Source organism: Oryx dammah, unplaced genomic scaffold (assembly GCF_014754425.2).
Source record: "Oryx dammah isolate SB20612 unplaced genomic scaffold, SCBI_Odam_1.1 HiC_scaffold_5, whole genome shotgun sequence".
Classification (NCBI taxonomy): Eukaryota; Metazoa; Chordata; class Mammalia; order Artiodactyla; family Bovidae; genus Oryx; species Oryx dammah.
This window is the reverse complement of record NW_024070189.1, coordinates 100395862-100409522: the sequence shown is the minus strand read 5'-3', so window position 1 is coordinate 100409522 and position 13661 is coordinate 100395862. Positions and strand designations below refer to the sequence as shown.

Here is a 13661-nt window from a genome sequence, read left to right as displayed (position 1 = left end):
CAAAAGTAGAAAATGCCATGTTGATTGGACTTTGATTGGACTATAGGGAGAAAGAATTTTTTCAACCATGCTGGTGAGAATGTAGAATGGTGAAAATTCAGAATGTACATATTCTGTATGCTAGCAAATTTGGTCCTAAGCAGCTATCTCGATTTCTCATACCTTCTTATAGGCAAACATGTAAAGTTGTTCCTTGTAGCATTGCTTTAGTGTGGGAACTGGACAAGCCTGCTTAGCCATACTGGTGTTAGAACATGTAAGCTGGGGTGGATGAAAGCACTGAAACCCCAGCATATATTAGAGGTACATATAGCTATGTCAATGAATTTTAAAAATAATATTGAGTGAATAAGAAAAAAAAAACAACCTATGATGTACTCTCTACCATAATTCCATTTGGGCATATTAAAAATATAGTGCATGAAACAATTCATGAAACTGGAACAGTGGATATATGTCATCACACATTTGTCAAAACCCATAGAACATACCACACAAAGAATGAAATTTAATGTAAACTTGAACTTTGGTTAACTACAATGCATTATACTAGTTCATCAATTGTAAAAAATGTACCACACAATTGCAAGATGTAGAAATGGAGAAAAATGTGTGTTTGGAGAGGAGGCGAGTGGGAAACCTGCTGTATGATCTGATCATTTTTTCTATAAACTTAAAATTCCTCTAATAAAATAAAGCCCATTAATTTAAAAATTGATTTAAAGAAATATGCATATAGAAAGCAACACAAAAGTGTAAAAATACACACATATACACAAATCGAAGAGTATGTATGAAATATTTTTAAATGATTGGGGGAAAAAAAGGAAATGGGGTGAAAGGGAATATATAATACAGGAAAGATCTTATGCAAGCAAATGCTATTCAAATGCTGAAAACTAAAGTATCATTGAGTTAAAGCTCTGCACCTAAATTCCATCCAAAAATTTTAAGTATATATTTTTATGAATAATTTGAGCTATCTTGCTACCCAGAGATCCTGAACTTCTTGGTTCTGGGACAGGGACCCCCTGCTTCCCCCTCATTATTGCTGCCGCTAGTCGTCTTATTAGAATATTGTCTGTAAGTATGCCCCACAGTGGGTTAAATGACTTCCCTGGTGGTTCAGACGGTAAAGCATCTGCCTACAACGCGGGAGACCCAGGTTCGATTCCTGGGTTGGGAAGATCCCCTGGAGAAGGAAATGGCAACCCACTCCAGTATTCTTGCCCGGAGAATCCCATGGACGGAGGAGCCTGGTTGGCTACTGTTCATGGGGTCGCAAAGAGTCAGAAACGACTGAGCAACTTCACTATCTATCTATTCTCCACAGTAGGGATCAGCCTAGAATTTGGAGGACACAGAATCTCTAGGATATTAAGGAACTTAGCTGGAGTGAGGATACTCTATGGAGTGAGGAAGATGTATTTATGACAAAAAAAAAAAAAAAAAAAAAAAAACAGTCTTCTGACCACCTAAGCATCCCACCCAGAAACTAAAACACGGGTGCCACCTGCCTTCCGTACTTTATTCCTTAAGTCACTCAGCATTCTCCTTTCTAACTGAACAGTTCTGGGTTTCTCCCACTCCTCTCTATCCTTATGGTTCCATCTTCTCTCTCCTGGACCACAGCAGGCTCCTCCTATATCCCCTCCTCTGCTCTCACTCCACTCTGGCTTCCAGACAGAATTTTCTGAAACATACACAAGGTATGCAGTCATCAGGCCCAGGGTTCAAATCTTAGCTCCCACTGTGTATCTTTGAGAAGGAACTTGACATCTCTGAGCTTCCTTACCCCAAATAAAAATGATGGGTACACAGAGAACAGCCTTCAGTGGGTATGCGATAATTCACATAAAGGGCTCAGGTTACCTAATAGATGTAGTTATCACTGACTTTGAGACTGTGCGCCTTCTTCTGAGTTGGCTTATTGTCATTCTGCACCAGATAGCACCCATTGGCCCCATTCTAAACTCACAGTCTCTGAACCCAGTGGAAAACTTGTGTGTGTTAGTTGCTCAGTTGTGTCTGACTCTGCAACCCCATGGACTGAAGTCTGCCAGGCTCCTCTGTCCATGGACTTCTCCAGGCAAGAATATTGGAATAGGTTGCCATTTCCTTCCCCAGGGGATCTTCCCAACCCAGGGATTGAACCCTGGTCTCCTGCACTGCAGGCATATTCTTTACCATCTAAGTCACCAGGGGAGTCCACCAGTGGAGTACTTAGTATCTGCATTAACCATACAATGCAATTCCACCCAAGAGACTGATTCAACCTCCGCTTTCTCCTGCAGCCCCTGCATCATGGTTAGAGTCGACCTTCCTACCTCCTGCTGGTGAAACAGCTATGATTCTTGAGGCTGGGCTCTCCCAACTCCTCTGACAGGTGAACAGAATTCTGTCTCCTCTCTGGTCTTACAGAAAATGGCTCACATATCACACACATCACAGGAATGCACCCAGCTCACACCTGTCTCCCTCAGAACCTCTCCCTCAGGTTCACAGGGGCCAGCCCAGGACACAACAACAGAGACAAGACAGGTCTACAGCGAGATTTCTCAGCCTCAGCACTGGTGATATTTGGGAGCAGATCATGCTTTGACCGTCCTTTTCATTGCACAATGTTTAGCAGCATCCCTGGCCCCACCCACCAGATACCAGCAGCTTTCCCTCCCCACTGTAAGTCGTGACAATCAAAACTGCTCCAGATATATCCAAATATCCACCGTGGGAGAGAATGGCCCTGGGCTAAGAACTACTGACCTAAAGGCTACAAAGGGCACCCAGGCTAAATGAAAATCAGGGACCCAGAGTGGGCAAACTGAGAAGACCACCAGAAACATTCAAAAACTAAGATCCTCTTGTATTATCCATCCCCCCAGCACTGACCTCATCTTCAGGCTGAACAGTGCTACCCACAATTGAATTATCCTCCCCTCCTACCTTTTCTCTGCTGGTCTTCCTCTGCTGGAGTTGCCTCTTCCAAGAAACACCCAGCAAGGAAGGGTAGAAGAAATTCTCCTGCTTGTTGCTGTCAGTGGCATCCACAGGCAGGTGTGGGGTCAGATCTAAGGGTTCCTGCACCTGATACAGTGTGCTTTATCCCTGCTGAAGGCTGCCAAGCAGGCTGTTCCCAAGAGCCTTGCATGAAACCAGTCTGAATGGGCAGTCCTCAGGGTCTGAGGGGCTGGGAGGGACCTCAGGAGGCCTTCTTGTATCTGCAGTCTATCTCCTCCTTCAACTATCCACACACAACAGACTCCTTGCTGCCTGTCTCTGCCCAGGGAGGCTGCATCCCCTCCTGAGGGCTGAGGAGTTCCCAGTATTGAGGGATGCAGGGCTGGATACAAATGCTCTCAATCTCTTGGCTTCAAGGTAGGGTCAGAGCAAAGTCAGGAGCTGGAGGAGCCCAGAGTGAGAGTCCAGGGCTGTGCCCCTGGATAAGGGCAATTGGAACATATCTCGAAATAAGGATGGTTTGGACCTGAATCATGGAGAGTGATTTCTCTTTGGTAGTGCATGTGCTCAATTTCTTCTAGCCAAACTGGAAAGCCTCCCCTCTCTTCTCCATCAAGTTGTCCCTTACCCCTGTTCTTTGGTGACCCAAGCCAGAAAATCTAACAATTACACATGCCTCCAGGTGGCGCAGTGGTAAGAAATCTACCTGCTCATGCAGGAGGCACAGAAGACGCGAGTTTGATCACTGGGTCAGGCAGATCCCTTGAAGAAGGAAATGGCAACCCACTCCAGTGTTCTTGTCCAGGAAATCTCATGGATAGAGGAGCCTGGAGGGCTACAGTTCATGGGGTTGCAAAAAGTCTGACACGACTGGAGTGACTGAGTGCACGTGCGCGCGCACACACACACACACATGCGCACACACACACTATGATAAAAGATAAATATGTGATCTTTGCTCCTTGTCCGTGATTCTTAACACTTAGTCCTGACACAATTTGTGTCTCAGGAGTGATAAGAGTATCTTTATTATGCTGATGAGATGACCGGTAGCAGGGGGCCCCTAAGTAGCTCCAGGAAGGCAGGTGCTTTCAGAAAAGACCAAGGTATGATTAAAGTATTGGGACTGTCCGCCCTACTCCCTAGACCTCCAGGGCAGGGAGATTGAGTTAATTACCAATGGCCAATGATCTAACTCTTAATTAACTCTTGTTAATTAACAGCGGCCAGTCATAACTCTGGGACGAAAACTCCATTAAAAACCCCTTAAACAACAAAATGGGAGAGCTTCCAGTTTGGTGAACATCTGGAGGTTCTAGTAGAGTGGTGCATCCATAGAGGGCATGAAAGTTCCTCACTTCTCCCACAAAGAAAGAAAGTGAAGTTGCTCAGTCATTTCGGACTCTTTGCAATGCTGTCAGGCTCCTCCATCCATGGGATTTTCCAGGCAAGAATGCTGGAGTGGGTTGTCCACTTCCTTCTCCAGGTCATCTTCCCAACCTAGGGATTGAACCCTGGTCTCCTGCATTGCAGTCAGACTCTTTACTGTCTGAGCCACCAGGGAATCTCTCCCACTTGGCTGGGTTTATTGTGTGTGTGTATGTGTGTGCATGCACACTCAGTCACATCTGATTCTTTGCAACACCTCTGACCTCTTTGTGTTATCTTTGATTACATAACAGCTTCCACATTGAGCCATAAGAAAGTGAGTGCAGAGACCACTCTGTCCTTGGTCATTACTGGTCATTTTCATATAAAACAAGCACTGGATACACTTTTGTTGATTTTGCGTGTGTGTGCTCAGTCATGTCTGACTCTTTGCAACCCCATTGACTGTAGCCCAGCAGCTTCCTCTGTCCATGGAATTTCCTAGGCAAGAATTGCCGGGAGCCAGTGTGAGGAACTCCGCCCATGGCAAAAGTCATGAGGAAGGAGGCTCGACATTACGCAAAGGCGGGATCGAGCCTCAGGAGACCCCCTGTTCCCGAGCATCTACCCCCCAAACCAGAGTCTGCCTACTTTACTGTTTTATGCTCTCACTTACACCTCTGACTTCATGGGGGGCTGCCCCCCCCCTCCTCAGAGAAGGAGTTAACTTGCAGCTCCAGTCAATAAAAATTCCTGGGCGTGACAAGAGTGTTTCAACTTACAAACTCCTCTGAAGGTTCTCTAGCCTGCCTGAGCAGGTTCGTCTGGCCACATGTGATTGTTTACAGCCTCCCAACCATGAGAGGCACGAGATGCTTTAAAACTTTCTTAATACAGATTCTTTTGAGAAGTTAGAAAATTATTAGTATAGTATAGTGGGTTGATTAGAAATTATATTGGTGAAGGGTTTTTCATTTGTTGAGCCAGTATTTGCTGCTAAATCTCCATATTCCCTGACCTTATGCCGAATATAACTAGCATATAGGAGAAATAAGTATTAACCTTTAAGATTAATCATGTTAAACCTTAGGCTAAGTAAGTTCCTTTTCTTGATTATAACGCCCTGCACCCTCACCCTATAGGAATGCAACTTTATCTGGTGCCTTCGGAGGGTGGTGCCTAGTTTAAGAAAAAATCACCCTTGGAAAAAATAAGTTTTCTGGTTGACTGACCGTTATCAGAAAGGGCCATAAAATGTCAGCAGGCCTCATGGCCAGAAGATGATGTAAAACCCTTAAGACCTTTGTATACATTTATATGAACCACCTGATTTTGATAAAGGTCAGGTCTGCTGACTCCGCATGACTCTGTATTCATCCCTATGTATAACAAAAAGTATATAAGCAAACCTGAAAATAAAGAAAATGGATAAGTTTCTGGAAAGACTGATTCCCCTGTGTCGTTCTTTCTTTCCCCTTCTGGCTGAATTCCCATCTGGAGCATGGATGCTTGCCATGTCTACTTACTTGCCTTGGCTTCTAAGACCCATGCAAGAGGGAGCCCAAGGCAAGGCACCCTCCGCTATTCAAGTGGGTGCCAGTGGCCTACGTAGATGGTGCAAATTCCTTGTCTTGGAGTTTTATTGGTATTCCACGTAAACCAAGTTATTCAGCCTCTTTTTCTCCACTAATTTTCCTACTACACTATTCTTCTCTAATCTCTCTTTATATTTCTAATTAAATAGCTTTTTCCTAGGACGCTAACTCCATCTCCCCTTCGAATTACCCCGGCAAAGAATAATGGAGTGGGTTGCCATTTCCGCCCCCAGGGAGGTTCTCAACCCAGGGATTGAACGTGCTTCTCTTGCATCTCTTGTATTGGGAGGTGGATTCTTTACCACTGTGCACCTGGAAGTCCTTGTTGACTATATGGATGACTAAATAAGGGCAAATGCTGTGAGGACATTAGGGAGAAAAGATCATCGAAGTGAGTTCATAGAAGAGGCATAATTTAACCTGGAACACTTTGAAGGACAAAGAAGAGTTTCATAAACAGTGTTGTGATGGCATTCCAGGCAAAGGAAGCAGTCTGAGGAAACGTGTGCTGAGCATAGATGGGGAGGGAAGAACTCGGCCTGAAAGACGTCTTAGAATAATTTCTTTGAGGCCCAAAAATAGGTCACTAAGAGGCTCGACAGGTGGTAGATTAAGGCAGAGTTCAATACAGACTGAGGCAATCCTGCCATCACTCTCATATGAGTTCTATGTATGCCCAGACCACCCTGGATCTAGATATTTGGGGAAACACCACATGGCTCACCTGTGTACATTGGTGGCAAGTTTCCTCAGCTCAGCAGAAATCTAGAGAGAAGCTGAGGGAGAGCCAGTCATTCTGTCAACAAAAAATTGCTTGGTTCCATGAACTCACTCTTTACTGATGCCTCTGGTACACAAAAGCCAGAGAAGAAAGTGGCCTAGATTTCAGGCTCAGAGATGGAGTAGACATGGACCGGGAAGGGCCTCTGTTTCTCCTCACAGATCCACCTGTCCAAATGGCCATTCTTTCTTTCTTTTTTTTTTACTTTAAAATTGATCATTACTTAATGTTTTATTATTTTTTTAAATTTTACTTTATTTTATTTTACAATACTGTATTGGCTTTGCCATACATCAACATGAATCTGCCACAGGTATACACATGTTCCCAATCCTGAACCTCTCTCCCACCTCCCTCCCTGTACCATCTCTCTGAGTCATCCCAGTGCACCAGCCCCAAGCATCCTGTATCGAACCTAGACTGGCAATTCATTTCTTATATGATAGTATACATGTTTCAATGCCATTCTCCCAAATCATCCCACCCTCTCCTTCTCCCTCTCCCACAGAGTCCAAAAGACTGTTCTGTACATCTGTGTCTCTTTTGCTGTCTCGCATACAGGGTTATCCTTACCATTTTTCTAAATTCTATATATATGTGTTAGTATACTGTATTGGTGTTTTTCTTTCTGGCTTACTTTACTCTGTATAATTGGCTCCAGTTTCACCTACCTCATTCTGCAGGAAGCTATGGTAGGGACCACGATGGAGCATCTGTCTTTAGATTCTTGGATGCTGTTTGTCCCCAGTGTTCAAACTTTTGTGAAAAGACAAAGGTATCCTGATGCAGAAACATTCATTTCTTGGCTCCAGGATTATATATGTATGTATGTATGTATATATATGTATGTGTGTGTATATATATATATTACCCCCTCCCCCCACAAAACTGGAATCCAATCTCTTTAACACCTAAAATTCCAAAGGGAATCCTCCAATCACATCTCAGGAAAGTTAACCTCACTAGATTCACAGAATGAAAGAGGAAGCATTCAGGTTTAGTTCCCATAGTAAGTCTGTGCCACCCTGACCACTGCCAGGGCACCACCTCTGTATGCCCGGCCCATGGTTGGCTCTCTCTCTTTGAGGGAGAGTCTCCTTAATTGTCTGCAATAGCCTGTGATTAGATTCTGGAACCAGCGTCGTGAAGTTGAACAAGTAACTTGTTTTTCTCTGAGCCTCAGTTTTCCCTTTGGTGAGAGACTGGTTTAGGAGGACAGAAGGTCAAGTGCCTGTAGAATAGATAGTAGCGATTTGTCTGTCATGTCCAATACACACCTTGGAGAGGAGTGGTAACCTAAGACAGCCTCCTGCAGGAGCTAAATGGTCTGGCTGTAGACGCACACACCTGCATTTCAACCCAGATTCGGCTGTGTGATCTTGGCACCTTATAAAATTTACCTAGACTCAGTTTCCTCTGGTGGCGCATACAGGTGAAAACATAACTACATCTCATAATTGTTGTGAGTATTCAATGAACTAATGTGCAAACAGGGCCTGACACAGGAAGCAGTAGTGGAAGGGGTTCTAAGAGTATGATCATAGAACACTGAATGCGAGGCTAAGAATTTTGGTATCTTCCATAGAGACATGTTTCTGGCCTTCAACATATATATTAAGGACCAGACTCTGTAGTCAATACAAGGACCACAGAGACGGATTGGGTCTCATTCCTTTTCTGAAGGTACTCCAGTTTGTCAGAGAAGCACAGGCATGAGAATATAACTACAAGAGGAGGTGTATGTATGTGATGCTGGAAATTTTGTAACTGTGTCAAGCATACCAACATTCCTTTTACAGGCTACAGACATTCCCAGAAGGAAAAAAGAGAGAAAAAAGGGGGTCAAAAAAAGTATCTGATGAAATCACGGCTGAAAACTTCCCAAAGCCAAAGAAAGAAGTGGAATCCCACACATAGAAAGCAAAGAGAATCCCAAAAAAGATGAATGCAGAGAGTCCCACATTAAGACATGTCATAATGAAAATGGCAAATGTTAATGATACAGAGAGAATTCTAAAGGCAGCAAGAGAAAAACAAAGAGTCACATAAAATAGCTATAATCAACAAGACTGATAACAAGTGTTGACAAGGATGTGGAGAAATTGAACCCTGCTACATTGCTGGTGGAAACTTAAAATGGTTCAGCCACTTTGGAAGTTTCTAAAAAAATTTTCTAAAAAATCTGGAAGTTTCTAAATACAGTGTTACAATTTGACCCAGAAACTCCATTCCTTCATATATACAACACAAAAATGAAACCATATGTTCAAGAAAAATCTTGTATGCAAATGTTTATAGCAGCATTGCTAAAAATACGAAAGGGTAGAAACACTGAAATGTTCATCAAATGATGAATAGATGGATAGGTGAAATGTAGTCTATTTGTACAGTGGAATACTATTTAGCAATATAAAGGAATCAAGTTCTGATACATTCTACAATGCTGAAGAACCTTATGCAGGTCAGGAAGCAACAGTTAGAACTGGACATAGAACAACAGACTGGTTTCAAATAGGAAAAGGAGTACGTCAAGACTGTATATTGTCACCCTGCTTATTTAACTTATAGGCAGAGTGCATCATGAGAAACACTGGGCTGGATGAAGCACAATCTGGAATGAAGATTTCCGGGAGAAATATCAATAACCTCAGAAATGCAGATGACACCACCCTTATGGCAGAAAGTGAAGAGGAACTAAAAAGCTTCTTGATGATAGTGAAAGAGGAGAGTGAAAAAGTTGGCTTAAAGCTCAGCGTTCAGAAACTAAGATCATGGCATCTGGTCCCATCACTTCATGGGAAATAGATGGGGAACCAGTGGAAACAGTGTCAGACTTTATTTTCTGGGCTCCAAAATCACTGCAGATGGTGATTGCAGCAATGAAATTAAAAGACGCTTACTCCTTGGGAGGAAAGTTATGACCATTCTAGATAGCATATTGAAAAGCAGAGGCGTTACTTTGCCAACAAAGGTCTGTTTAGTCAAAGCTATGGTTTTCCCAGTAGTCATGTATGGATGTGAGAGTTGGACTTCACAGTCCAACTGTGAAGAAAGCTGAGTGCCAAAGAATTGATGCTTCTGAACTGTGGTGTTGGAGAAGACTCTTGAGAGTCCCTTGGAATGCAAGGAGATCCAACTGGTCCATCCTAAAGGAGATCAGTCCTGAGTGTTCATTGGAAGGACTGATGTTGAAGCTGAACCTCCAATACTTTGGCCAGCTGGTGTGAAGAGTTGACTCATTTGAAAAGACCCTGATGCTGGGAAAGACTGAAGGCAGGAGAAGAAGGAGATGACAGAGGATGAGATGGTTGGATGGCATCACCAACTCAATAGAGATGAGTTTGGGTAAACTCTGGGAGTTGGTGATGGACAGGGAGACCTGGCGTGCTGCAATTCATGGGGTCGTGAAGAGTCGGACACGACTGAGTGACTGAAGTGAAGTGAACTGAATGTATGATTCCATTGATACAAAATATCCAGAATAGGCAAAGTGGGACAGGAAAAAGTAAGTGATTTCCTGTTCAGTCACTAAGTCATGTCCAGCTCTTTACTATCCCATGGACTGCACCATGCCAAACTGCCCTGTCCTTTACTATCTCTCAGAGTTTTCTCAAACTCTTGTCCATGGGCTTCCCTGGTGGCTCAGTCAGTAAAGAATCCACCTTCAATGTGAGAGACTTGGGTTCAATCCCTTGGTTGGGAAGACCCCCTGGAGGAGGGTATGGCAACACACTCCAGTGTTATTGCCTGGAGAATACCCATGGACAGAGGAGCCTGGTGGGATACAGTCCATGGAGTCACAAAGAGTTGGACATGACTGACTGACTAAGCACCTGTCCACTGAGTCAGTGATGCCATCAACCATCTCATCCTCTGTCGCCCCCTTCTCCTCCTGCCTCAACCTTTCCCAGCATCAAGGTCTTTTCCAATGAGTCAGTTCTTCACATCAGGTATTGGAGCTTCAGCTTCAGTGTCTGTCCTTCCAATGAATATTTAGAGTTGATTTCCTATAGGATTGACTGGTTTTATCTCCCAGAGTTAGGGGTAAGTGCATTGGGAGGAAAAAAGAAGTTACTGATGAAAACTCACAGTGTATGGGTTTCTTTCTTGAGTGACAAAAATATTTTTAATTGATTGTGTTGACCACTGTTTATGCATATAATGAAGAGCAATTGAATTGTGTACATGGTTGAATTATATAGTACATAAATTATATCTCAATAAAACTATTTGATTAAAAATAAAAGGGAGGAAAAATAAGTTAATATTTATTGAGCACTTACTATGTGATGAGTGCTGTCATACACACACACACACACACACACACACACACACACCAGTCATACAAGGTAGTCATTATTAACAACCTACTGATGGTCATCCTGCCATATCCTGACCACCTCCACCCTGGCCACTCAGATGCTGGGGGGGTAGAGTTTGCTGAGGAAGGTCTTCTTAATGCCGATCTTCAGCTCCTTGTTCCTGAGACTAAAGATGATCGGGCTGAGGAAGGGAGTGAGGACTGTGTAGGTGATGGCCATCAGAGTATTGCCTTCCTCAGAGTAGAGTCCCTTGGGCTTGAGGTAGATGACAGAGGCGAAGCTATAGTGCACAATGACTACAATAAGATGAGAGGCACACGTGGAGAAGGCTTTATGCCGGCCCTCGGCTGAAGGGATCCTCAAGATGGCGGCCACGATGAAGGCGTAAGAGAGCAGGATGAGGAGAAAGCAACCCAGCAGAGCCGTGATACACACCACGCCCACCCCCAGGGCCACTCCTGGTACATTATTTCCACAGGCCAACTTCAGTAGTGGAGGCACATGACATAAGAAATGGTGAACCTCATTGAGACCACAGAAGGGGAGGTGGAAAACGGCAGATGTCACCAGCAACCCAACAACTAAGCCTCCAGCCCAGGACCAGGCCACCAGGCAGGCGCAGCCTCGGGGGCTCATGAGCACGTTGTAGCGCAGGGGGTGGCAGATGGCCACGTAGCGGTCGTAGCCCATGATGGTGAGCAGGAAGGAGTGGGTGAAGCCGGGCGTGAAGGAGAAGAACATCTGGCTGGCACAGGCCCTGAAGGAGATGGAGCGGTCGGTGGAGAGCAGGTCGGCCAGCATGCGCGGGATGATGGCGAAGGTGTAGAGGACCTCGGAGATGGAGAGGGCGCACAGGAAGAGGTACATGGGGGTGTGGAGGCTGCGCTCGCTCCAGACGGTGGCCATGATGAGCAGGTTCCCCAGCAGCGTGAACAGGTGCATCAGCAGGAACAGAAGGAAGAAGACGGGCAGGAGATGCTGAGGGAAGGTGGAGAAGCCGATGAGGATGAATTCAGACACGGAGGTGTAGTTTAGCCCCAACATGGCAGCATACCTGCTTGAGGAGAAAGTGAATACCCAGTGGAAAGGCGTTTAGAGGCTCTAATGAGCCCTACCTGGGGGAACTTCCTGGAGAGGCTCCTTCACCTCTCCAAGCCATGGTTAATCCATCTGCAAAATGGTGTTCATAATAATGGGTTGAGGTTTAAATAAGATCGTGCATCTTAAGTGCTGTAGCACACATACTGACACATAGGAAGAACTAATTAAGATAATAACAGTTATTATGACTGTTATTATTACTATTGTCAGCTTCATGCAGGACCCCCCCCCTTCCCCCAACCAGTCTTTTCTGTCTTTGAGCTCGCTGGCCACTCTGTACTTCTCCCCATCTCTATGAGACCAACTCCCTCCTAAACTTTAGGATCAACCTACTCTTTAATTGTTACCTTCAGTTAGAAGTCAACTCTCCCCTACCACATGGAAAGGACTTAAGTTCTGTTTTTATTTCTCAGCACCACTCTTTGCAGCTCACCTGGAAATAAAGTAATATTCCTTATTCCACAGAGCTACTTTTGTGCTTCAATGAGGTGGTGCACCTTAAGCTCTTGGCTACTACTGTTGTTGCGTGGTCTAACTTGCATTAGTTCCTCACAAGGATGTGATACTGATGGGCATCACCATAGAGTCCTGTTCTCTGACCCCAACTGGGCCCTCTATCTCTGGTCACTTCCCAGTGCTAGTCTCTGAAGCTCCTCACCTCTCTGCAACCCTTATGCCACTCTCCTATCAACAACCTGCCTGTTGTTGAAGCAAAAATGATGCTTCATGGAGAAGCCAAGATGCTCAGTGGTGGGTTCTCTCATCTCCCTCCCTGAGTGGCAGCAGATTCATATCTGTTCCAGCTCCCTGTGAGGTCAGCTCTCCTTCCAGGAACCTGCTCCACCAGCAATCCTTTTCTCTCTCCCTCTGGTTCTCTCTCTCTCTCATCTGTCACAAAAGAACTTGATGCAAAATACAATTTTTAGCTGGGCATACACACCGAGGAAACCAGAATTGAAAGAGACACATGTACCCCAATGTTCATTGCAGCACTGTTTATAATAGCCAGAACATGGAGGCAACCTAGATGTCTAACAGCAGACAAATGGATAACAAAACTGTGGTACATACACACAATGGAATATTACTCAGCCATTAAAAAGAATACATTTGAATCAGTTCTAATGAGATGGATGAAACTAGAGCCTATTATACAAAGTGAAGTAAGCCAGAAAGAAAAACACTAATACAATATACTAATGCGTATATATGGAGTTTAGAAATATGGTAATGATAACCTTGTATGCGAGACAGCAAAAGAGACACAGATGTATAGAACAGTCTTTTGGACTCTATGGGAGAGGGCGATGGTGGGATGATATGGGAGAATGGCATTGAAACATGTGAATTATCACATGTGAAACAAATCACCTGTCCAGGTTCGATGCATGATACAGGGTGCTTGGGACTGGTGCACTGGGATGACCCAGAGGGATGGAATGGGGAGGGAGGCGGGAGGGGGGTTCAGGATGGGGAACACGTGTACACCCATGATGGATTCATGTCAATGTATGGCAAAACCAATACAATATTGTA

At 44.5% G+C, this 13661-nt stretch overlaps 1 protein-coding gene across 1 annotated transcript; it reads right to left on the bottom strand.

Moving 5' to 3' along the window:
- Positions 1 to 11117: 11117 nt before the first annotated feature.
- LOC120864176 (olfactory receptor 10H2-like) lies at positions 11118 to 12068 on the bottom strand. Its single transcript, XM_040241029.1, has one exon. It carries the CDS (start codon positions 12066 to 12068, stop codon positions 11118 to 11120), a length of 951 nt encoding a protein of 316 aa, XP_040096963.1.
- Positions 12069 to 13661: the final 1593 nt, after the last annotated feature.

Coding starts and splice junctions, on each gene's coding strand:
- LOC120864176 (XM_040241029.1), bottom strand. CDS start 12,068: ATGTTGGGGCTAAACTACACCTCCGTGTCTGAATTCATCCTCATCGGC.